Genomic DNA, 27,450 nt, shown 5'->3' with positions numbered 1-27,450 from the left:
CACTCTATATCTACTTCATCGAATCCACAGTGCTTATGCTCTCCAGTACGTAGCTTCAGAGATTAACCACCTATTATCTCACTGTCATCGAATCACAAACTCTAATTTATCTGGTATCCTAACTGTACACGTTCACAAAACAAAACAAAAACATTCATAATCGTTTCCTCTTTTTGCTGATGTCAGCCTCTGCAACAAGCTACGCTGCTCTGTGTGCACAATTCAGAGCTTAAGCAAAAGCTGAAACAAGTCCATTTATCAGCCTCACATTTTTCACACGTAAAAGTAACACGTATGGCCAGTTTCTCTCTGACAAACATAAAGCAGATGCTTCCATCTTCTCCCAGTTATCCTTCTGACTCTCTTAGTTTCTCAATCACTCACCCCACTCTCTTTATTACTTGTGTTTTTACACATTCCTCTTTCCCACACATTCTATCTTACCCAGTACAGCCACTGCCATCAGTTCGATGCTACCTGCCCGTAATTTGTCTTTATTGTTGTGCTCTTCATGGACGGAATTTTTTCTGCTGTAACTGCTACAGTGAGTACCATATAGCTTATAGCTATTTATTACTGTTGGTTTTGATATTAAATGTATGTTTTATGTAACACGTATGCCGTAACAGTCATAATGTAAAATAAGTAGAATGCCTTGTCAATTAAGAGGCAGGGCTTGTTGTCTCTGATCCCATCAGGATAAGTAAATAAATAAATAAAAATGAGGAGTGGTCGAGGTTCTCTTCAAAGGACGACGCTGTTCTTGCAGCGTTGTTGCAGGTTTACTTTATTGTAAGTGGTACAATACGAAAATGTGACATACTTCAAAGAATCTTGGAAAAAAAATCAAACTACCTTATCTACTTGTGTTTAATGAAACGTTAGCCGTATGTGAAGGTTATTTGTCTTTAAACTATCTTTCTTTTCTCAAATCAGCGACCGTTGGTTTCAGTGCCTCTACACACGAATTCTTTCCAGTGAAGTCCACTCTCAACCGTAGGTAATTATTGAATCGGCAGCTGTAAGTCCACTTTCTCCCTCTTCTTCGTGACAAATGTGCTTTCCTGCAGATCATACACCCTTGTATGATTAAGCAGTTAGTTTTCTTTAAAAGAGTATTTTAAGTCAAACAAGATGGCGCCATTGGAAGCGCTGTCTTTTATCGTCAAAACACTGATTCTCGAAAGCATATAATTAGTTCGTTAAGAAGTACAGTAAGATTTCTCTCTGAGAAGAATATTTTCATATATACTACGTGGAACAAATTTATAATTTCTGACACTGATTTGCGTAAGCTGAATATAATCATAAGTAGATTGTTGTAATAAACGATACTGTTGAATGTCAACAGCAGTATCATTAGTTGTAACGTAATGGATCCATGTGTTGGCGAAATAGATGACCATCACAAATAAATCTAGTTTACAGATGTTCAAACGATTCAGCAAGTGCCTTAAAAATAAGAATATTTCTTAGCAGTCATCAAAGATTTACAAAATAGAGGAAAATGGAGTCTCTGACGGTGTGGTGCAACTCTGGAAATCATACCTTCTTGTAAAACTGAAAAAAGAGTAAATAAGGGAAGACAAAAATAAATACTTACCAAAGGATGAAAGAGACTGCTCCGACATGTTCTGCGGTATTCCGAGGCAGTTAATCTCGCACTGGTGGTGCCGATGGAAGAATGAATCTGTGAATGGAAACGGACATTAGCATAAATCAAAATTTACGAAAAATTTGCGTCGCTTCCACCATAAAGCACACAATAAATATAAAATACGGAGCATGTGCAGCTCAAACTACTAAGTTCAGCAACTTTTACTCTTCGGATAGTCTTCAGTTCGCAGACAAACAAATCAACATATTAACATACACTGACGTGATAGAGGTCATACGACAGCGATATGCACATACACAGATGGTGGAAGAATCGCGTACACAAGGTATGAAAGGGCAGCGCATAGGCGGAGCTGTCATTTGTGTTCAGATGATTCACGTGGAAAGGTTTCCAACGTAATTGTGGTCGCACGGCGGGAATTAACAGACTTTGAACGTGGAATGGTAGTTGGCGCTAGACGCAAGGGACATCCCATTTAGGAAATGGTTATGGAACTCAGTATCCAGACATCCACAGAGTCGAGAATGTGCCGAGAATACCAAATTTCAGACAATGCCTCTCACCACGGACAACGCAGTGGCCGACGGCCTTCACTTAACGACCGAGAGCAGCGGCATTTGCGTAGAGTTGTCAGTGCTAGTAGACAAGCAACACTGCGTGAAATAACCGCAGACGACACTGTGGGGTGTATTACGAACGCACCCGTTAGCACAGTGTGGTGAAATGCGGCGTTAATGGGCTATGGCAGCAGACGACCGATGCAAATGCCTTTGCTAACAGCACGACATCACCCGTAGCATCTTTCCCAGGCTCGTGACCATATCGGTTGGACCCTACACGACTGGAAAACCGTGACGCGGTTAGATGAGTCCGGATTTTAGTTGGTAAGAGCTGATGGTAGAGATCGAGTGTGGCGCACACTGCGCGAAGCCATGGACCCGAGTTGTCAACAAGGCACTGAGCAAGATGGTGGTGGCTCCATAATGGTGCCGGCTGTGTTTACATGGGATGGACTGGGTCCTCTGGTTCACATCTACCGTTAGGGTCCAAAACAGCGACGGTGCCACACGTCCTGACTGTAGCCAACCACCACTAAGTCATATTCTCGACGGCAATACAATATCGCCTTAAAGTTTCCCTCTCCTGCAGTAACCATGTACAGAATCTGATAGTCACGTATAGATACTATAACATCTCTAGACATGTCAGAAACAGTTCTTATTTTAATTAGTCCAGATTTAAGTAAATTTGTTTTGAAACTAATGAAATTTCTAATTCGGGAACAGCTTGAAACACTTCGTACCGAAAAACTACTGACCCCAGTGACTCATTTTTCCAAACTTCAGCATCGCATTGTGTATGCTTTTTATGAGCCTTGAGATGTGAATTTTTTTGCAGATTCGTCAGCATATATAACACGCAACAAATATGAAATTTACAGTTCTTAGTATCTATAAAAATGACACGAAAATTGTAAAATTTACATAGGGTGTAGACCTTAAAATTTACGTAGGGTGTAGACCTTTCCTGTGCCTCTAAGCATTTCAAGCATTTGTTACTAATTTTAAAATCGGGCCAGAGCCAGATTATTTCTTGAAATAGTCGAAATTTTACGTCGTGAAAATTTACTACTTGTGACATGCAGGCACAATGCTTTGCGCAGCGGAAGTGACAACGAAGCGTGAGCTGACACAAAGCTCCCATTGTCGTATTTGTGGTGGGCCAGCCAAATTCCAACTGCTATAAATCCGACTATGATAAACGCTGGAATCATCCATATGTACATGAAATTACTTTGTATAATGAAGGTCTACACAAATATTGTATAGTTCTCAGAGAGGAGTTAAAGTCTGTTGATGAAACAGAGCACTGTACATTTTCTCGATAGGACAAATACCCGCGAATCTCATAACTTCGCAGAAACGCGTTGCCTTGAGTGTTCTTGTAGTCTTGGAGAATATCTGTTCCCTCTTTCACCTACTGTGATTTTAATATGCCATTCTCGTGCCCCTGAGTGCCACGGTCTCTGTCTCTAACGACCCCGCTGTCGACGGGTTGTTAAATCCTAATCTTTCTACCTTCCTTCGTTACCGCTCCCCTAACACGCTGTCTGCACAGTTACAGACCGTGTTATTTTGTGTGCACTCCACCGCACGATGCTTCACTTCAGCAGTGGGTGGTTCTATTTTCTTTTGTCTCCTCAAACGGCGTGCTGGGATACTGTTGTGCAAGAATTTCAAGGCTTGCGAGAACTGCAAGCATGTACCTGAAAAAAAAAAAGATTTCTAACTGTTTTTTGAGACGACAACTAAAATTTTATGACTATCCCTCGCAGATCACTCAAGAACACTAGCGTCGCCTACAGTCGAAATTCGATCAAGTGAGCCAGTGGATCTGATCTGGGACCAAATGTGCCATGTATCTTAAAGTGATAGACTCTACGTAAAACTGTGTCTGAAATATTAGTCTCAGAACTGACCTGCAGCAAATGCTGCATAGTAGATACGAGTATTCTTGAAATAATTTTTTGATTTCTCTTTAATTGTTCGATCATTTGAACTGACTCTTTGACACAGTGCGTTGAAAAATAAATTTTGTGTTAACGACAGTAGACTAATTATCCCTTATGACATCACAATGTGAATCCCATTGTATTGCAGTAAAGTAACCTTAGATGTGAAATGATTTGCCTTACAAAATCTGCGCTGTAAATTCATCAAACCGCAATTGTAACTCTTAAAAGTACTTCGAATTACGTTCAGTGCACGTTTAAATGTGGCTTTCAAAACAATAATAGAATTATTTATTATCAATATAAACATTACTCCTATTACTTTATCTACACAAGATTTATGACTTTCTAAATCAGCATCTTTTAGTCTGATCCGTTAGTGTTCTTCTTCAAGACATAGCCTAAAACAAACGTAGTTTCTGTGTAATAAGGGAAGTCATAGCTATCAAAATGAAGAAATTGAAAGTTAGAAACACTTCAACGTTTGTGGTGATGGCGGCTAACGGACACAAAGTTAATTCTATTTACTCATAGACTAAAGTAAGTGAAAAAACGACACTAAGAAACAACGTTTTCTGCCCCCGACCGCTACGTTATTGCGTTTCGTTTTCCCACTGCTGACAACATCGATATAGCAGATGCGGCGTTGTAGGTGCACGGTAAACTTGTGTTACTGCAAATGAACTAACTGAGGCGACCATTTCCAAAAAGTTCCTTGTCCAGGGTGTGAAAATTTTGGGGAAACACAAAAAACTTTCTGCTCACAAAACGTTTGTTGTGTGCAAATAATATTTTGTGCACTGATTAGTATTAACTGTTAAAGTCTTTGGGTGGAATTACAGCTCATGGACCCCAAAGGATATTTGCAAAATAAAATTACTTGGACAAGGTGCCGTTTGGAACTGCATTGTGGGCAAGGGGCATTTTGGAACACACTGAAATGGACAGTGTATCGGTGTCATGGTTCCTTCTCGCCTAACCTCAATTTCAGTGCCTGTTGTTTCTTCCATGATGACCTGTAAGTATTAATGTATATTCTAAATCACAAAAAATAAACGTTAAAGTGTACTAAATCACCATGCAAAACTGTTACGATTACTAACCGGCCTCGAGCCACGGCCGTGCTCGAGCTAATAATTCACGTAAGTATTATGAGCTTCGTGAGTGTTGGAATTCCAATGTTTTTGTTGTAAATGTTTGTGAAAGCAATGCTACCATCAGGACAATATGTATTACTGCATTACAATAAAGCAAAGAATAAATAATTTACCTCTGAGTAAAATCCGATGAAATATATCGCCCTTGATGGACAAGGGTCACTTTGAAACTCAATATTGTATCATGCTTATCCTTGCAATGCGACAAGGAACCATTTGTTGCTGTACATTATTGAGTTCGCCATATTGCATTCGTGACATTGGACAAGGGCCACTTTGGAACTGCATGCAGTATTTCAATGCGTTTTAGACGGGCGTTGGAGCGTTTTGGAAGTGTAAGACACAATACATTTCATAGAGAGCGTACAGATGAAGCCATTGCTACCAAAACATGAAATTGTCAAATTAGTGGACAAGGAACCCTTTGGAAATGATCGCCTCAACTGCAGCATTTAAACACGAGTGTCTGTAGAATGTATTTTTACGGAAAGTAGTTACCTTCATGTGTCATTTCTAGCACAGTACCTGATCAGTACGCAGGACGGAAGTTGCTAGCACTTCAGTTTTCGTTGTTCATGTATTGGAGATTTTAATGCGTGATGGGGAAGGTATCGTCAAAGCTACGATTATGGAAGCACCTCCTCCCTTTTACAACTCTTAACAGGTACGTACGCACATGGTTATTTCTTGTGCACATCTGTGGCAAAGTACTTTAAAATTACGTAAGTTTCATTGGCCTCCTTGTAAGTTTTCATATCCATAGTAATATGATTTTGACACATCTGTCGTTCTCTGCCTGCAATCTATTAGTTACACGCCACTCCAGATTATTAGGGACACGTTGCTCATTGGCGAATTTGTGTATTTTCGAAAAAGCAACGCACAACGGCAATTGTCTACGCTGCGGAACACAATTAAAGGGTCATTTTTTCGAATACTGTAATTATCTCCCGTTGCGACGTATAAGTTTTAAATTTGACTCGGAAGTACCTACAAACCTTCCTCAGCAAAGGTTCAAAAGCGTGGCGCCCTTTAACGTAACCTTCGGATACGACGACGCCTCAAACAGAAAGGTGTCGACACAAGGCGAAGGTAAGGCCAGAGCTCAGAAATTCGTGTGCGGTGTAAGGTTGGTTAATGATGTCATATTGGTACCAAAATTCACCACAATCCGGCCCAACGACACCTTCGACGTGTCAGAGGACGGGGAAGGTCGTTAGCCCCTCTTACACACATTTCACCCCTTCTTTTGGCGCCTCTGTGATGTAGGTGAGAACAACAACGCCCAGCTTTAAAATCACGGGGTTTTCTTATGGTCGGCCGAGGACAATATTTCAGACACACCGCTGCTCAGAATGGACACGAAAAGGCCTCAGGAGATGGCACAAAGGGCGGCAATACCCAGACATTTCACGCTCCAAAACGACAATTCGCTGTGTGATGTGCCACAGACTACGTTCTTGACAACGTTTGACCCTGCTGGCACCCTTGGACGATTAGACGCTCTTCTAATGACACTGTGGGGACCCCCAACCCCACTGAATGTGATATGCTCCTTTGCAGTGTAGTGCGACCGCAGTTTTGGTGTAAAGGATGGAACCACTAGGGGCCACACTGAAAACCATTCGACGAAACTTGAACGTGATCCGAGGCAGCAAGGGTGTTTATGCTTTTTCAGCCCTCCTGTTTCGTACCCTCTTGTGGTGTGATCATGGTGGGGAGCGGAAACTGACACAGGTGTCAATAAAATGACGGAGGGTCCCTCTAAGACCTCCGGGTCAGCAATACCCTCAGTGTCACCTGTGCACCTCTTTTGAGCACTTGAAAAATACAGCTGTACAGAGACAGCCAGTCACATATTACTAGGTGCCGGTGTGGCAGGCAGCCATTTCGACATGCTTGAGGCGACTGATGCTGAAGTAGCGCCTGCTGGCCACACCCGAAATCTGAGGGGTGTCAAAAGAAATGCCTGTCACACCGGCGCCTAGTAAGCAGTGACTGGCTCTCTGTACATTTTTAAAGTGTTCAACAAAGGTACGCGGATGGCACCGGGGATGATGCCGAACTGCTTGTGTTAGAGGGACCCTTTACCGTTTTATTCACACATGTCATCACGTCGCAGGAAGGTGCGAAGCAGCACACTACTGCCAATTTTACTTTCGTTTCTATAATGAAACTGTTACTGAATTTTATCCTAACCTTTCGAACTCTATATAACTTCTTTTGTCTATTCTTACGTCACAGCATCTGACGAGGGAAAATGGAAATATGTGGACTTGTACCTACAAGACCTTACTTTCATGCTGCAGGAAAATGCCTAAATAACTGATGTGTCATTTTCTACTCTGGAAGCGTTAATTCATATTTAATCACATCCAAAATAAGAAATCGACCAAGGTGTCGCAGTTGTTAAGACACTGTAGTTGTCGTTGTTGTCATTCAGCATTTTAGACTAATTCCAGGATGTTCAACAGGACTACATTCAATTCCTTCCTCTATATATAGGAAAACGGGAACATTTTCACAATCGAGTATAACCAGAAGTGACGAAGGAAAGGAATTGCGTTCATAGTAATTGAAACCTTACAGCTTTGACATTTACGGAACACTGATGGCATTTACATATTTTTTTAAAAATTAAGTCCTTTAGATGGCATCCTCCTGTGCGAATACATTCGTGATATCTGCTTTTGAGATTCCTCACTGAGCGCTGCAACATCTCAGCTGGGATACTGTGGCTTGCACGCCGAATATCTGTTTTATCACATCCAGGGTTCTTGGTCGAGTCGTGTAGACTTTGCTCCTGAGGTAGCCGCCCCCCCACTCCCCCTCCCAAAAAAAAAGAAATCACAAACGGATAAATCTGGCGATCTTGGGGGCCAGCGAATGCCACCGAATCGTGAGATCACACGGCTACCAAACAATTCTCGCACATATGCTATTGATTTCCGTGCAGTGTGTGATGTCACTCCGTCCTGTTGCAACCAGGCTTCTTGAATGTTTGGAAAGTTGTTCAATGCAGGTGTATCGACAGTTCGTAGCATCTCTGCGTAGCGATTGGCACTGACAGTTATTGTGTTTTCTTGTTCTTTTGCGAAAAAATACGGTCCGATAATACTATGTGATGAAACAGCACACCATACTGTCACTTTAATAGCTTGTAATGGGCACTCATGAACGTCTTTGTCTTTGCTCAGTAACGGTTGTTCTTTTTATTCACATAACCTGTGAGATGGAAATATGCCTCATCTGACGTCCACAACTTGTTAAAAAAAATTCATCGTCATTGTTTATTTTTGTTATCATTTGTTGACAGAATCCTAATCGTAACCGGTAATCGTTGTCCTTCAACTGTTGCACCACCTGTAGTTCGTATGGATGAAATTTTAAATCAAGATGAGGAATTCTGCGAACGCTCACCCGGGACATTCCAACCACTGCTGCTTGCTTACGAATTGAAAGTCGTGGGCTCCGTAAGACAGACTCGCGTACAACATCGATGTTAGCTGGTGAACGCACACTTCTTGGTCGTCCTGTTGGTTTCTTCTTGAGGGCAGATCCAGTCTCTTCAAATTTATTAATTCAACATTTTATCGAGGGTCTCGGCGGAGCGGCATCATGACGCCCTAAATTATAAAAACGTCGAAACTCCCTCTGCGCCGCTACCAAGCTATCATTGTTTTTATAAAACATTTTTATGGCTAATGCACGCCGTTGTCCGTTTCACTGATCCAACATCACTGAAATGGCGGACTGTTTACTCGCTCACTGTCACGAACCCGCAGTGCTGCCATCTGCCCATGGTTTCCCTACTCATTTCAAACATTGCCATTACTCTGTGTCACCCTGTATAATCTGCCATTCAGTTGCTACTGAACGTTCACAATATATTAACCACCAGTCTTCCCTGCTTTTCGAATATTACATTCTTCTAAGAATTTCATCCAGAATTGAATTCCTTTCATTATAACTATTTTTTTTCTTTTTCTTCTTTCTCCTGTTTTATCGTGCTAGGATGGAAGTGCCCTTATTTTAGTTGGGTGTTTGGTCTGTGGGGCGCTCAGCTGCGCGATCATCAGCACCGGTACAAAGCCCCAATTTTTACACAGTCCAATTCTGACAAAGGCCAATCTAGCCACTGTCACGAATGATGATGATGAAAATGATGATGATGATGACGATGACATGATGAGGACAACACACCCAGTCCTCGGGCAGAGGAAATCCCGAACCGGGCCGGGAATCGAATCCGGGACCCCGTGATCCAGAGGCAGCAACGCTAGCCACTAGACCAGTAGCTGCGGACGACCAAAATTTTAACACAGCTTGTTTTAGGAGGGATTTATCGGAATGATTGATTTCTGTAGTCTTCAAATGTTGCGTTTGCTGTCTACCAGCATTTTATCCCGATCTGTTATTAGATCTTATGAAACCATATGTTGATGTGTAGAACCGTTTTGAAATAGCAAAACATTGACGCTAACCTCTGCATAATTAGTATGAAGGAAATACAAGACATAGTAGCAACATAGACATTTAAAACACATAAACTTCGCCCGACAAAAAAAAAAAAAAATGAAGCACCTAGAGGACATGGTCGAATGTCGATATAACTTCGTATACATATAAAACATTGACAGACATCTGGATCATTAGAGTTGCAATTCCCTATGACAGGTTGAATGTTCACCATTGTGCATTAGAGTTCTTCGAGTTCAGTTTCGTTACTGGATCTGGTGTATGTAAGAGGGGTGTCCAGCGTCGGATATTGAGGGATCACTGTGAAGGACATGGAGTCAAGGTTCCATTCGACCGGTTCCGACTACGAGAAGGGACGATCGCCATATTGTGTACCAAGCACATGGTAACCATTTCACATCCGAGAACACGTAATAGATTTCTTGCTAGGAGTGCATTCTGTGTCATCCACCCCGAATGGACATAGAATAGCGGTAGCCGGACTAGGAAACTACCGTCTAATATGCGGCTACTGTTAACACAACACAAACGACTACACTTCGAGTGGTGCTGCGATCAGGAAGCATGAACTGCTCATACATGGCATTCCGCTGTGTTCAGCAACGAATAGCATTTCTGCACTATGCCGGATGACATTCACTACGAGTACAGCGGTAAGTTGGAGAAGTCTCCTATTCTTCCACTGTTTTAGAGAAGCACAGTGGTGTTACTTATGGTGTCATGGTAAGAGTAGCCATCGGCTATGAGTTCAGGATACGGTAATAACTGAGAGAACTCTAATGGCGCAACAGTACATCACGAGCATACTGCATCCCCTTGTGTTACCTCTCATGTGACAGTATCGTGGTGTCATTTTTCATCAGGACTGTGCTCGTCTACACATGACACGTACGTCTGCGATCTGGCTATGTAACGTTGACATACTTCCGTGACCACCAAGATCCCCATCTACACTACGTGATCGAAGGTATCCGGACATCCCCCCAAAACATACGTTTTTCGTAGTAGGTGCATTGTGCTGCCACCTACTGCCAGGTACTCCATATCAGCAACCACAGTAGTCATTAGACATCGTGAGAGAGCAGAATGGGGCGCTCCGCGGAACTCACGGACTTCGAAGGTGGTCAGGTGATTGGGTGTCACTTGTGTCATACGGATGTACGCGAGACTCCTAAACATTCCTAGGTTCACTGTTCCCGATTTGATAGTGAAGTGGAATCGCGAAGGGACACGTACAGCACAAAAGCGTCTGGGCCGACCTCGTCTGTTGACTGGCAGAGACCGCCGACAGTTGAAGATGGTCGTAATGTGTAATATGCAGACCTCTATCCAGACCATCACATAGGAATTCCAAACTGCATCAGGATCCTCTGCAAGTACTATGTCAGTTAGGCGGGAGGTGATAAAACTCGGATTTCATGGTCGAGTGGCTGCTCAAAAGCCACACATCACGCCGGTAAACGCCAAACGGCGCCTCGCTTGGTGTAAGGAGCGTAAACATTGGACGATTGAACAGCGGAAGAACATTGTGTGGACTGACGAAGCACGGTACGCAATGTGGTGATCCGATGGCAGGGTGTGGGTATGGCGAATGCCCAGTGAACGCCATCTGCCAGCGTATGTAATGCCAACAGTGCAATTCGGAGGCTGTGGTGTTATGGTGTGGTCGTGTTTCTCACGGAGGAGGCTTGCACCCCTTGTTGTTTTGCTTGGCACTATCACAGCACAGTCCTGCATTGACGTTTTAAGCACCTTCTTGCTTCCAACTGTTGAAGATCAATTCGGAGATGGCGATTCCATCTTTCAACACGATCGAGCACCTGTTCATAATGCACTGCCTCTAACTGAATGGTTACACGACGAAAACATCCCTCTAATGGACTGGCCTGCACAGAGTCCTGACCTGAATCGTATAGAACACCTTTGGGTTCCAGAATGAGATTTTCACTCTGCAGCGGAGTGAACGCTGATATGAAACTTCCTGGCAGATTAAAACTGTGTGCCCGACCGAGACTCGAATTCGGGACCTTTGCCTTTCGCGGGCGTGAATCGTGCTTCGGTAGCTCAGATGGTAGAGCACTTGCCCGCGAAAGGCAAAGGTCCCGAGTTCGAGTCTCGGTCGGGCACACAGTTTTAATCTGCCAGGAAGTTTCATATCAGCGTTCACTCCGCTGCAGAGTGAAAATCTCATTCTGGAAACATCCCCCAGGCTGTGGCTAAGCCATGTCTCCGCAATATCCTTTCTTTCAGGAGTGCTAGTTCTGCAAGGTTCGCAGGAGAGCTTCTCTAAAGTTTGGAAGGTAGGAGACGAGATACTGGCAGAAGTAAAGCTATGAGGACCGGGCGTGAGTCGTGCTTCGGTAGCTCAGATAGTAGAGCACTTGCCCGCGAAAGGCAATGTCCCGAGTTCGAGTCTCGGTCGGGCACACAGATTTAATCTGCCAGGAAGTTTCACCTTTGGGTTGTTTTGGAACGCCGACTTCGTGCCAGACATCACCGATAGAAATCAATACCTCTCTATAGTGCAGCACTCCGTGAAGAATGGGCTGCTATTCCGCAAGAAACCTTCCACCACCTGATTAAACGTATGCCTGCGAAAGCGGAAGGTATAATCAAGGCTAAGGGTGGGCCAACGCCATATTGAATTCCAGCATTACCGATGGAGGGCGCCACGAACTTGTAAGTCATTTTCAGCCAGGTGTCCTCATACTTTCGATCACGTAGTGCGCAGGGTATGCCTCGCGGGATTAGCCGAGCAGTTTAAGGCGCTGCAGTCATTGACTGTGCGGCTGGTCCCGGCGGAGGTTGGAGTCCTCCCTCGGGCATGGATGTGTGTGTTTGTCCTTAGGATAATTTAGGTTAAGTTGTGTATAAGCTTAGGGACTGATGACCTTAGCAGTTAAGTCCCATAAGATTTCACACACATTTGAACATTGTAAGGGCCTTAGAGGTATAAGTGTAGATGTTGTTATTGGGAACTGAGGAAAGTATATGTTCCGACGTAACATGAAGCGCCGGCACGTCGGCCAGGAACGTTACAGCAGAGAGGGCTGTGAGACGGCGTCAGCCAATTCTGCTCTGACCGACCCCTCTCCAGGACGACAAAGGGACGGCGGCGCCCTATACACCAAGAGAACATAAGCGCCGCTCAGCGTGGCCGCAGCCCGAGCTGAAGACGAGCCGTTCTACGAGTTCGACCGCAGCTACCTAGAAAATGCATTACTGGACTTGTATTGGAATAATATATACTGAAGGACATTGAGTATTTGCATGTCGCAATTGCTTGCCGCACACCCATGTAAATTCCCAAAGTTAAGTATTGTCATTTATCTTACTGTAATAAAAAATTCATTAGTACGATTTGCTCAAATTGTTGTCTAGCGATCCGAGAATGCAGGTTTCCTAGGCACCCTACACTAGACGAGTGGGCAGAACACAACAGTATACTGAACAACATTACATCGGTATTTACAGGTACTTCATTGGCACAGTACTAGTTAGGAGGAGTATCTTATTGGTTGGCTGGTACTTCAGAACACATGTGGGAAGATCAAGCGATTAATGCTTACCGGCCGTTGTGGCCGAGCGGTTCTAGGTGCTTCAGTCTGGAACAACGCGACCGCTACGGTCACAGGTTCGAATCCTGCCTCGAGCATGGATGTGTGTGATGTCCTTAGGTTAGTTAGGTTTAAGTAGTTCTAGGGGACAGATAACCTCAGCTGTTAAGTCCCATAGTACTCAGAGCCATTTGAACCATTTTTGATTAATGCTTATTTTCCCCTGGGAAGCGGGTCAGGTGTTGAAGTATAGATGCGTGGACGCAAAGTGGTGACCCTACACTTATGGGCATAGCTCACGTAATGGTGCAGTTACGATCGTTCAGAAAAATCAGATAGTAAAGTGTGACGTGTTATGGGGAAGACCGTTAGAGAAAAATCAACTAACACACGGAAATGCGTACATAGTACGCTACCAATGGTCACAATTTCTGCGTTTTAACCCAAGACAGAACATGTGTGGAACTAAACTGGATATCAAGTTCGTCCCAGTGACAGTATCCGCGATATCAAGGATCGGTTACAACAGCTGTGTGCCAGTTTGCCTCAGGAGAGGACACATCGACTGTACGTCACCCTTCCCAAAAAAATGGTTCAAATGGCTCTGAAGCCGGCCGGAGTGGCCGTGCGGTTCTAGGCGCTACAGTCTGGAACCGAGCGACCGCTACGGTCGCAGGTTCGAATCCTGCCTCGGGCATGGATGTGTGTGATGTCCTTAGGTTAGTTAGGTTTAATTAGTTCTAAGTTCTAGGCGGCTGATGACCTGAGAAGTTAAGTCGCACAGTGCTCAGAGCCATTTGAACCATTTTGAATGGCTCTGAGCACTGTGGGACTTAAATTCTGAGGTCATCAGTCGCCTAGAACTTAGAACTACTTAAACCTAACTAACCTAAGGACATCACACACATCCATACCCGAGGCAGGATTCGAACCTGCCACCGCAGCGGTCGCGCGGTTCAGACTGTAGCGCCTAGAACCGCTCGGCCACTCCGGCCGGCCACCCTTCCCAACCGAACCAGTATATACAGCAGGCCAGAGTGGGCACGACGTCAAGATTAGTGTTCTCACACTGCCAAGATTTTGTAAATTTTATTTGATTTTTAAATCACTGAAATAACATTACATATCCTCTCAACCCGCGAAGTTTCATTGGGTTTGTCTCTCCCCTTCTGGGTGCTTCGCCTCTTTTGTCAGGCATTGTATATTCTTTTCTGGTTGATTTCTTTTTGAAACATTTTCTATGAACAGCACGGCAGAGCCTCGATATGTCGAAGTAAGGGCCACCTGGTACCAAAGCGAATCCAGTATGTATTTACTTACAGACAACCACCTTTGGTCAAGCGTTGATACATTTGAGTGCCCTTATCGATAGTTATTACGCTCACTTATTTTTGCTCAGAGAATTATGTAACTTCCCTGGCCGGCCGAGAGAGGGCATGGCCGGGGAAGGCGATTTATGCGGCGAGAAGGAAGTCTCCGACTGCAGTGACTATGGACAATTTTCCTCGTGGCTGGTCGCAACAACAAGAGTAGACTTGGTCGGTGACCGTGTGGGGCTGCGCGGTGGACTTGGATCTACACTGGTGCTGATTTTCAAACGACACTGGTTGTCTCTCAGAAAGAAAGGCAGTCGAGAGTTGTGAATGTTGGTCAACTTCTGTTACGAATGTGCACTGTTTGTCAACGAGAATTTTGGCGAAATGCACATGCAAGTATATTAATTTTAAGATAGTATTCCTTGCACAGGTCAGTCTGGAACCGCGGGACCGCTACGGTGACAGGTTCGAATCCTGCCTCGGGCATGGATGTGTGTGATGTACTTAGGTTAGTTAGGTTTAGGTAGTTCTAAGTTCTAGGGGATTGATGACCTCAGAAGTTAAGTCCCATAGTTCTCGGAGCCATTTGAACCTTGCACAGTTGTAACTGAATAACAATGCCTTCCATTTAACTAAGAGCATTAAGATGATCATCCTATGTGTTTTCTTTTAAACTGCTTGCGTGTGGGTTAAATTGTTTTGTTATTATGAATGCACTATGGTTAAAAATTCCATAAATGTATTATTCTCTGAAAGCAGTAAGTCGCCTTCAGCGCAAGCTTGCCAAATAATGATTGTATAAAAATTGCAGTGCCTTCTGGTTCCTGGTAGCCTTTTGCGAATTCTGTTATCCTGTTCGGAATTTTCTTCCGTAGTTTGAAAAAGGTTATCTAACGATATTTTGACTAAAAATTCATTTGTTAACTGTGTTTTAAAACGCTTTCTGCATTCTCTGTTATCATTTTGGTATTTTCTTCGTTAATTTTAGAACAATTATCTGTTGATTAAAAATTTTTGTAACTGTGTGTCAAACAATTATCAATAAAATCTTTTGCGATGTTCCTGGGAAATAATTTTTTTCCTGTCACTCAGTTTCCACTCCAGTTCTCTCGCCCCCCTCCCCCGCCCACCCCCTTATCAATCGTTATTAATATTATGTCATGTTTAGAAAGGATCCTTGGCGTCAAATACGGCCTTGCTGCTGTGGATACACCGGTTGCCGCAAGATCACCGAAGTCAAGCACTGTCGGACGTGGCCATCACTTGGCTGGGTGAACATCCGGACCGCCATGCACTGTTGCCATTTTTCGGGCTGCACTCAGCCTCGTGATGCCAGTTGAGGAGCTACTCGTCCGAACAGTAGCCGCTTCGGTCAAAGAAAACCATCATAACGGCCGGGAGAGCGGTGTGCTGACCACACGCCTCTCCTATCCGCATCCTCAGCTGAGGATGACACGGCGGTCGGATGGTCCTGATAGGCCACTTGTGGCCTGAAGACGGAGAGCTGCTGCTGCTGCTGCTGCCGCTGCTTGGCATCAAATACATAATTATCAACTACAGTATCCATCAATTATACATGCACCTTCCTTTTATCCGATGTAACATTGATGTGTGACTTACTGAATCTAGTTTTTTGTAAATAAATACAACCTGCAGCAGCTTTTGGTGGTTACAAGTGCTGTTCTTTGATTAATTTCTGTGTCAAAGTATACACTGTTATGCAGTAGCGTTTTGTGTTTAAAAAAGTGTTAGTGAACAAACTAAATCATCACAGACTTTTCAGCCACCCTTTATCTGAGAACAGCGTCCTCTCATTTCGTAACTGATATGCTTCCATGAAGTAAAAAACTGAGTTACACCCATGAGCACCATCCATTAGAGTGGTGGTGCAAGAGGAACTTGCTGTGCCTCGCAGTCTGCTAGTCTTTGATTGGTACGGATACGTACTGTACAGTCGACCTCTCCCCGTTTGAATGCGGTCGCAGATGCTGAGGTTAACTCAATTTGCGTACGTCACCGCAACTCTGCTATTGGTCTATATTTGGACAATGAATTGCAGAATTCTTCGCCTTAATGTAGGCTGACTTTCGTCTTGTTCGTCGTCGGTAATAGCTTACGTAAGAGAGAGGCGACGGTCATGGACACTGTAACTGATGTAACTGAAGTCTCAGCCCAGCTTTTCCTCTCTCCTCTTTTGGTCCTTTGAGAATAGTTTTACGAAATTGTCAGCCAATTAAAGGTAATATTGTTGCTTCCGTGGTGCTGGATAATTGGGCACAACAGCAGTAAATTATGGTGCACAGGGGCTATTTTCATACAAAGTTTCCGCTCAGCAATGTTTATTGTTTATTTTATTTTATATCTATTTCGAAACCTTTAATGGCTTCATCTTCTGGCACTTACGCATAGATACTGGAATGAAATACACCCGCAAGCACATCTTGTTGCAGTACCACAACGTCCTCTAATATAGTAAGTGCAAGTCGTACATGACGAAGCAAACCGGCTTCCAAAAATATAAAAAACAGGCGCTGAACTGATTGTCAGGTAATAACTTTCATGGCCACTGCTTTTTTAAAATAAGAGAACCTTCATTCCATACAAACCATTTTATCGCCTAATAAAATATTTTCGGCTGCAAAGGAGTGTGAACTGAATTATGTTTTCCTAATAGTCACAAATGCTTCTGAGCTGTTAGCTGAACATATTCCTCACATGGTCAGCCTGGGGGGGAGGGGGTGATCTGCAATGTATGGTAGCAGAAGAAAACTTAACAAGCCAAGATGGCTAAAAAACATTTTCTTGGATGATCAGTTTCGACAGGGCTATGCTGTAATCACCGGAAAATTGAAAAGCGTAAGATCCGACGATGACAGCACAGCTCTGTCGAAATCAGTCAGCTGATAAAATACTTTTTTAGCGATCTAGGTTCGCGAAGTTTCCTCCAGTTACCTCGTTAATTGAAGTCGGAGGTGTAACACTTTCGGTCGGAGTGGTTATCTTTGTAGTCGACCGTTTCATTCATTCACATTTAAGGGGTACAGAAATACAATCTGCAAAATATGCATGCTGTCTGAGTTCTACTGCATTTCATTATGAGCTTTCTATGTCTACACTTTCCAAGTCTTGCACTTAACGAAGCGAAAGTTTCAATACTGTGTTTCATTAGTCAAGAGTTTTCCAAGTTAATATGATCGTGCGATAAGGTTATCATAGGACAGTGTGAGAGTATCTTGATAATCATTCAACAGTGTCGAATGCTCTCCTCATTAAATTCGCCCTTGTATTTACGCAGCTTAGTACCTGTCAAATCTCTAATGTCCTAACCTAGTAACCGCTACGCGAGATAAGAGATGGATCCAGCCGAGAAGCTATAGTATTTCTTGAAAATAAATTCTCGAATTTTACTCCATTAGGGTTTCGCATTTTTCCAAACATTACCATTTACGATTTCTTAACTTGTCTATTAAGTTTTTGTGTGGAGTATACCGATCCGTTCCAGTTCAGAAATGGCAGTAACTTTCGCAAATAGAAGGGAGTAGAGGTTAAAGGAAACCACTGAGAAACGTGCATCAAGGCAGCCAGACGGAAATTTGCATCCTCAACCTCCCCAATACCAGTTCAGTGTTCACACCGTCGCGCAACCTTTCCCGGTACAGAAAATTAACTTTCACCTATGTTGGCGTTCCAGCTACCTTCTGTCGATAAAGTTCCAAGGTGATCGCCTTTTCAGCAAAGATACTTTATGTTCTGCAATCTTGATCAAACTCCACACAGGCGTTTCATGAATACAGAAGGGTGTTAGGACACAGTGAAGTCGTATTCCTCCTATACAAGTCGCTGCACCGACCGTTCGTGGAGTCCAGCGCTGCTGTGTGCAAGAACGCAGCGGAATGTCACATCCATCTAATACAGGGTGTCCAAAATCTTGCTGTGGGAATGACACACGCCCTGACGAGGGACTTCCCATAGGGCAACTGCAGCATGTTCTTCCCCTCTGTAAGCGTTTCGGGTGACTATGCGGTCTTTTTAGAAGGAAGCGAGGCAGTGCCAGAACCGACATACCCTGGCACTTGGAAACAAAGGCCATAATAATGGCAATATAGGGTGGCCAGATGTGTTGACGATCATATGAATGAAAAACTCCAAGGAAATATGGCAACAGACGAACAATTGGAGAGCACCAGATTATGCACTAAATAAAACAGAAGAAAAGGAAGAAGACTGGACACTTAAACAAAATTGAGGCATTCAGAAGAAGACTATGTACAAAAGACAGCTCAGAAGAATGCCTGTGGGGCTTGAAATGAGAACCGGGGAAAGGTCGTTCCACTCTCTACTTTCCCTACTTTCCCTATTTTCCGCCCTCACTGCCTATGGTCTGCATTATTAGCACTGTGAAAAATTATACTGTACCAGTAGACCTCATTCTCAGCCTTTTCATGTTCCATTGTTAGCTGTTTGTGTTCTTCTAGTTGTATTTTTTACGACCTCATTTCAATCAAGAAACGGGTGGGAGAACCATGTTTTTAACTTAGGGTAGGCCAGGGAGAGGTGGACCACATTTTTTTCAGCGTGTTTTTCAATTTTTTGACATCTGGTAGGACGTTATATAGAGTGACATATAAACTGAAGTACAATATATTACTGAGACACTGACACTTAAAATACAAGAGATACTGAAACGCGTACGTCTCATATGTACCACCGATGCCGAGGCATGACAGAATCTCTGACCAGAGAGTTATTTATCGTTGCTAGTCTGCGCTTGACCGCGCGAGAGTTCAGTTGCTAGATGCACTCAGTCAGTGCTTGTTGCGTGTAGCGAGCCGGCAGGAAAAGTTGTTGTGTGTGAGGAGTCGGCGGGCGTCGACATGGGTCTCTGGTCACGATTCAGGACGAGGTATATTGTTATCGAAGGTAATGAAGGAGCATTGTGCTCAGCCAATAACATCTGTTAATTGTAATTAATTTGTTCAAGAAATGCCCCAATAATAATTTTGTATTTGTTGGATTTTGTATTGTCTTTGTCTCATTTGTAAATAATTGTGAATGTTGTAAAAATGCCGCGAAAGACTATTAATAGTGCATCGCGAGGTATAATGAGTGAAATAACCGATTTAAATAACTTCACCGATAGTACTTGTGACACACAGTGTATTGATGACAATCCTCCGTTTACTGACAATCAGTACGTACCGACCACTAATGTTAATTTTGATCCTAGTGATGAACAGACGAACTCAATTGTGTCCTCTGTTAATTTGACGACAATTGATGACACGGGGCATTCTGTTGCAATGAGCGGTGCCCAGCTTAACGCACCTGGTTTGCAGGATTTACATGACGAACAGACAAACTTTTCTAATGAAAATGAACAGTGTAATCAGAGTATGACAGATTCATTTAATCCCGGTGTAGCGCCTAACAGTGCACATCCAATTAGCAAACATTTTCAAGAATCACAGAATAACCAAATGGTTACACAAAACGTGACAATTGCAGGTATGTGGACTCGCATTCGGAAGGACGACGGTTCAATCCCGCGTCCGGCCATCCTGATTTAGGTTTTCCGTGATTTCCCTAAATCACTCCAGGCAAATGCCGGGATGGTTCCTCTGAAAGGGCACGGCCGACTTCCTTCCCTATCCTTCCCTAATCCGATGAGACTGATGACCACTCTGTCTGGTCTCCTTCCCCAAACCAACCAACCAACCAATTGCAGGTATGTCATCAAACAGCACAGAGAATAGAGCCGGTAATATTGACTTGAAACAAATTATGGCAAGATTACTACAACAATTTAGTGAACAGAACAAAAAATTTAATAAAATTAATGAAAAACTAGACAACAGTGATGAAAATTTCAAACAGCTTAGTGAACAGGTCAGACAACAGAGTGAAGATAACAAACAAGATAACGAAAAACTCAAACAATACTTTCATGAAAAATTAGACAACAATTCCAGACAGTTAAATGAAAAATTAGACAACAATTCCAGACAACTTAGTGAACAAATTAGAGACGTTGCCGCGCAATGTCATGATACTAAGGAACAGTTACGCGACGAGATTGAGGCTTGTTCAAGAAAAAGTAGCGAAGAAATTAGATCTGTTGCTCAAGAATTAAGGGATATGCAAACAGCTACAACAGAAACACTTAGAGAGGAAATTAGCGCAGTCGGTAAACAATGCTCTGAAAAGGCTACACAATTACGCGACGAGTTTAAATTAATGACAGCAAAACTTTCGCGTACAATGGATGCAAAGATAGACATGAAATTCGACCAACAGAACACTCAGATTGACGAACGTTTTAATCACCACATACAAAACAGTGATACGCGTTTTCGCAAATTTATTCAGGATCAAAATAAAGTAAAATGTCAAGTCAAGGAAACAATCACTGCTCAGAGACAAGAAGACAAACGTAAAATGTTTGCGAAGGCAAAAACATATGTAGACAACAATATTGCTACAGTATCGGACAAAATTAATACCATCGAATAGTTGAACACCGAATTACGTGATGAGATTTCTGACCTTAAATCAAAGACAGATACACACTCAGTAGATTTTCAAACAGTGACCGACAGACTCGAACAATTAGAACTAACACAGGATTCCGATGTTGTCAAAGCTGACGTTAAAAAATTGAACGAAACCACACGTAAATTACAAAAACAGATTAATGCTTCTGACACTAAGAACGATGATCAGGTAAAAATACTGACTGAAAAATATGATGAATTGGCCAGTCGTATTGACGTTATTGAAAGTAATAATGACAGCAAATCAGATGATACTTCACCGGTTTCATTTAATCAAACACCGGAATTTCAAAATCTACAACAGACAATCAATGAGATCGATTCATCTAATAACACATTACATAGAAAATTGTCAAGTTTACAGCAAGAGGTAACAGAGATAAAAAATGTTTCAGTGTTTAACACATCACAGCAGACGCCACTTTGTGAACATTTCTCAGACTCACGTAGCGCGTATAATTTGGGTAATCTACAGAGAGTACGGGACTTAGATTCCGAACAGACACAGACAAATAGATTCTCTTACAATCCTGAACCTGTTCCATCATACAGAGACGATAATTTTGATTACAAACATTTTCTGTCAGTGAGAAAATTTAAAGTGTTTAAAAATGACAGAACACAGATTCTCCCACTGGATTGGATACAACAATTTAGCTTTGCTTTTCCACCGACTTGGGCTGTAACGCATAAACTTGAGTTTATTTGCAGTTTTTTGGAAGGCGAACCGGCAACTCGTATGAGACCAATCGCGAGACAATGCTATTCGGTAGAAGAGTTTCAGAATGCTTTTCTATCAGCGTATTGGTCGAAGACGACACAGCGCAGAATTAAAGATCAACTAAGTAGTTTGCCAAATTAAGAGAACACAAATTTTCCCAGTGTCACACAATTTTTTGAACATACGGTCCAACAAAACCAGTACCTAAGTGAACCATATAGTGAATCTGCACTCATTCAATTATGTATTTCTAAATTGCCACGATCATTAAGAGTGTCACTTTTAACGGGTCAGCAAAAGGAAAATATTTCGACATTCAGGGATCTGTTGCAGCTTTTAGAAGTGCAGCAATCAGATTATTCCTTCGTGAACAAAAATTTTTCATATAACAACCAAGGCCGACAAACTTACAGTGATTACGATCAACCACGCAATTTCAATAGCAAAGCTAATAGACGCTTTAGGAACGACAACCACCAGAACTTTAATAGCAGACAAAAGTTGGATTATCAGTATCGACAAAATTATCAGCAGGAACAGGAACCACATTTTAGTAACAATAGATGTTTTTCACAACAACACCAAGACAGCCGGTTAGTATACCTAACCAACAATGCAGTGTGCAAGGTCAGCCAGGGTTTAATGTTTCGCCGCGTGCACGTATAGTCTCAGCTCCAACAAATAGTAACGCACGCCAGCAAGGAAATAACTATGTACAGAAAACTTAATATTTCAATTCCTATCGCAATGCACCGTATAGGAATGACTATCACGACAGACGTAAAAACAATGAGCACAATTATCAGCGTACGCATAATAACAGTCGGTCTTATGAGCAGCAAAATGATGAGCAGCAACATATTCTCATGAATGTACCCGACAGTAGGTATCATCCAGAGCGTAATACGTCTGGAAGAAATAATAGAACAGTACAAATAGTGGAAATGCCACAGCATCCTCCTGAAAATAATAGCACGTCAGATAGAATCTGACTAGATACTGTACAGGTCGCATCTTCCAGTAACACAAGCACTAGTTTTGACACGCAGAATGTTGTTCACGAAAATGTTATTACTTTTGACGATATCAGAGACACTCTTTTGCAGGAAAGACCAGTTGTTCAAAAAACCATTTCACATCTTGTCATCGAAATTAAAATTGGTTCATCGAAATTTTCAGCAGTAATCGATTCCGGATCACCTATGCAGGTTATAAATGAAGAAACTTTCAACGAGTGCAACAAAGAGAATACCTATCCTACATTACCATTAGGCAAAACGAAAGTAAAACGAGCAGTATCGAGTAAAGGAGTAGATGTTAAATTACAGACGCATTTATAGTTTTGTATTGCAGGTCATACTTTTCACTCAAATTTTTGGATTGTTCCTTTATTGACAACAGACGTTATTTTAGGTACTGATTTTCTGGTACAACACGATGCAGTTATTGATTTTCAAAATTCCTATTTAATGTTGAAGGTCGAAAATATACAATTGGCTTTAGAATTTCAGCATTCTTTATCTGCGGAAGAACAAACAATTAATCGTACAGAGGTCATTTGCGCATCACGTAACATAGACAGTAATTCCACATTGTTCACGGATACGTACGTTCATAACTATAACACTCCAGACGAAGCTGACCACGACGTAATGCAGATGATTTCTGATAAAGTTAAACAAAGCAGTGCAAATACAGACGACGAACGCATACAACTACACAAAATTCTTTTACAGCAAGCTCCAGTTTTTGACAATGTTCCTGGTACTATGTCCGGTTTTATGTATGAATTTCAGGTTAAACAGCACGACACATTTAAAGCCAAACATTATCCTATTCCGTATATTCATAGAGAGCAAGTCAAGAAAGAATTGCAAGATATGCTTGACCAAGGGATTATTGAACCGCCAGTTAGTCCGTACATAAATCCGCTCCATATTGTTAAGAAAAAAGATGGTTCACTTCGCCTCGTACTTGATTCACGTCACATCAATGACATAATTATTAATGAAACAGATCGACCACAGACATTAGAGGAACTACTACAGAAATTTCACGGTATTGCTATTTATTCTACATTAGATCTGAAATCGGGATTTTGGCAAATTCAGCTTCATCCGAATTGCAGAAAATACACAGCATTTCTCTGTTTTGACGACTGTTATCAATTTTGCAAATTACCATTCGGTTTAACTATTTCCTCAGCAACTTTTATTCGCGGTTTGAATACAATACTTCCGACAGAACTTAAAGACAGAATCACGACGTACGTAGACGACATTCTTATCGCAGAAGCTAACTGGTCTCAACACAATGTGATTTTAGAACGACTGTTGCAAACTTTTCATGCACAAGGACTCACAGTTAATCTCAGTAAATCGCACTTTGGTAAAACTTCTATAAAATTTCTTGGGCACGTAATTTCAGCAGAAGGCATTGCGCCTGACCCGGAAAAACTTCAAGCTCTACGTGACATTACTGTTCCTACGACGAAGAAACAACTACGCAGTTTTTTGGGCTTAATTAACTTTTTCCGTAAATTTATTCATTACTCTGCTTTGGACACCCCTAGATTATGTCAATTGACAGGTAAAAACAGTATTTGGTCCTGGGATAAGCAAGCACATTCTGAATTTGTGAACCTGAAAGAAGCCTTGTTGAATGCTTCACTTTTATCGCACCCAGATGTTACCAGAAATTTTTCCATTGCCACCGACAGTTCTAACACCGCTTTAGGCGTACATATTTTCCAGGAAATTGAAGAAGACGGCTCAACAATAATTAAAAACATCGCGTTTGCAAGTCGCATTCTATCACCTGCTGAACGTAATTATTCTGTCACAGAACTGGAAACATTATGTGTTGTTTAGGCTTTCACGAGATTTCGGCACTTTCTTTATGGAAGACATACCACCGTTTAGACAGACCGTAGGGCAGTACAATTTTTACTTTCGGCTAAATTTACACACGATAGATTAAGCAGATGGAAACTTTATCTGCAAGAATTTAATTTTACAATAGTTCACATTCCAGGCACACAAAATATTGTAGCAGTCGCACTATCTCGTTCTCTCGGCAACAATCAGGAAGACGTCGCAACCAACTTCTGCAACGCAAATTTCAGCGTGATGTACATCCAACAAGTTGCATTTGAAAATTTCATTTCATCGTCATTACAGGACACAGCAAAAGAGCAAAGTAAAGACAGCGTATGGAAAGAAATTAAACTCCCTAGGCAAGATAAGAATAATGTTACGATTAGAAACCACTACACTGTACGCAATGACATTCTGTTTCGCTACTCTCATCCAGACAGCAACAATTGGTTATTATGCATTCCTGACGAGCTTGTTAACAAATTAATCTGGTATACTCATTTAAGTTACGCACATTACGGAGCCAGAAAATGTTTTCTTATACTGAGACAGAACTGTTATTTTACCAACATGGAGAAACGCATACAACGAGTTTTAGCGTCATGTAAAATCTGCCAGAAAGATAAGTCAGACACAACTTCACATATATCCCATTGTACCTGTTAAATTAAGACACATGGCCGCTGTAGACATTTTTGGTCCGATTCCTAGAACTAGTAGAGGTTTTTGTTACATCTTTGTCGCTGTTGAACTCACTTCAAAATTTGTTACCTTCACACCGTTACGCAAAGCTACTGCTAAAACTGTCTCGAAAGCATTTGTAAAACATTTTCTATTTCATGTAGGGCATGTGATGAAAGTAATTTCCGACAATGGACCACACTTTCGTTCTGCTATATGGACACGCATGTTACGAGCTAGAAACATTTCTCCGATCTATATATCCAAGTACCATGCTTCTTCGAACCCTTGTGAACGATTAATGAAAGAAATTGGTAAACTGTGTAGAATATACTGCCACAAAAGACATATTGATTGGGACACACACATATTCTCATTCCAAGATGTAATTAATTCCATTACAAATGAATCCACTATGCTATCTCCGTCTGTTATACTGAAAAATGTTGAACCACCTAACAAAATTACGGAATTAGTAAACTTTCCTACATCTCGTCGATTACGACACCACGAAATAATCGACATTACGCTGAACAACATCAAACGTGCCGCAGAGCGCCGGAGAAGACAGCAAAAACTGTTTTGTACACGCCGTGACTTTCACATTGGACAGAAAATATTAGTACGTGCACACTATTTATCCAACAAAGGAAAAGGTAGGTGCAGTAAATTTGAACTTCTATACGCAGGTCCATATCGGATTCGCAGCATTCCTCACCCCAATGTTGTACACGTCGAAACTTTGAGAACCAGAAAATCCAAAGGCAACCACCATTGGTCAAACATCAAGCCTTTTATTGAATGAAGACACTTTATGATTACCATGCTAAAATGCCATTTGCTAATTTTTATGATCACCTATGCAATTATATTCACATGACTACTTTACTGATGATTATCGTATTTTTTCTTGGCAAGTGCTCGGCAAGGTAAGGTTAGCAGGTCGCTCTTCTTGTCGTTACACATTAGACCGTGCAAATTTTTCCAGATGAAGTTACACATTTTATGACTATTTCTGCAATTATATTCACATGACTACTTACTGATGATTATCGTATTTTTTCTTGGCAAGTGCCCGGCAAGGTAAGGTTAGCAGGTCGCTCTTTTTGTCGTTACACATCAGACCGTGCATATTTTTCCAGATAAATTTACACATTTTATGACCACTTATGCAATTATATTTACATGACTACTTATTGATGATTATCGCATTTTTTCTTGGCAAGTGCCCGACAAGGTAAGGTTAGCAGGTTGCTCTTCTTGTCGTTACATATCAGATTGTGCACATTTTTTCCAGAGAAACTTACGTATCTTATGAATAATTATGCAATGTTATCTAGTGACATATTAATTTTATTAAATTTTCTCTCCATTAAAGTCTTTAATTCTCGCCTCTATTAACTACACAACATACAAGCTGAACACAACGAACGTCACATTTTTTGTCTTTCTTAGGTATATACGATTGTTTCATGTTTTGTTTGTATGCACTATGAAATAATTAAGATATAGCAAACACCAGTTGACTTTGACATTTTGCCTTATGATATCTCAACATCGTGACTACTTTACTGTTACATTGTGATACACTGAGTACATTTTTGCCTCTGAACACTATATAAGTTTTTCACATATTACGTTTTCTGTCATGTTATGCTGTATGCTTAATTATGTTACCATAAACCAGTCATTATTGAATGAGTGTCTGATTTAAATGCAAGACATTAATCTCTGTTTATCAATTTCAGAAAGAAATGATGCGTGAAAGAAATAAATTAAACAGAAATGGGAATTTCACCTTCGGAATGATCGAAAGAAGATGCAAACCTCGTGAGGAAGAGTAAATGGATCAGGATTAACAAGCATTAACAAGAATATACTATACACATCGTAGAATAGCAGTCTTAACTAATTTTTTCTTTCAGAATACAAGGCGATTGATGCAGGCTGTCAGACAGAACTACACATCTTAGTTTTAGTGA

The 27,450-nt window shown here is 41.8% G+C and overlaps 1 protein-coding gene across 1 annotated transcript in view; it reads right to left on the bottom strand.

Annotated features, from left to right (window-relative positions):
* LOC124612514 (proton-coupled amino acid transporter-like protein CG1139) overlaps positions 1–27,450 on the bottom strand; it is a 945,634-nt gene that overhangs the window by 705,706 nt on the left and 212,478 nt on the right. The window contains exon 2 of the mRNA XM_047140764.1: positions 1,604–1,690. Within this exon, the coding sequence (XP_046996720.1) occupies positions 1,604–1,690 (87 nt within the window). The remainder of the gene's footprint in view (positions 1–1,603; positions 1,691–27,450) is intronic.

The sequence above is a fragment of the Schistocerca americana genome, chromosome 4 (genome assembly GCF_021461395.2).
Source record: "Schistocerca americana isolate TAMUIC-IGC-003095 chromosome 4, iqSchAmer2.1, whole genome shotgun sequence".
NCBI lineage: Eukaryota > Metazoa > Arthropoda > Insecta > Orthoptera > Acrididae > Schistocerca > Schistocerca americana.
This window is presented reverse-complemented; position numbering and strand designations above follow the sequence as displayed.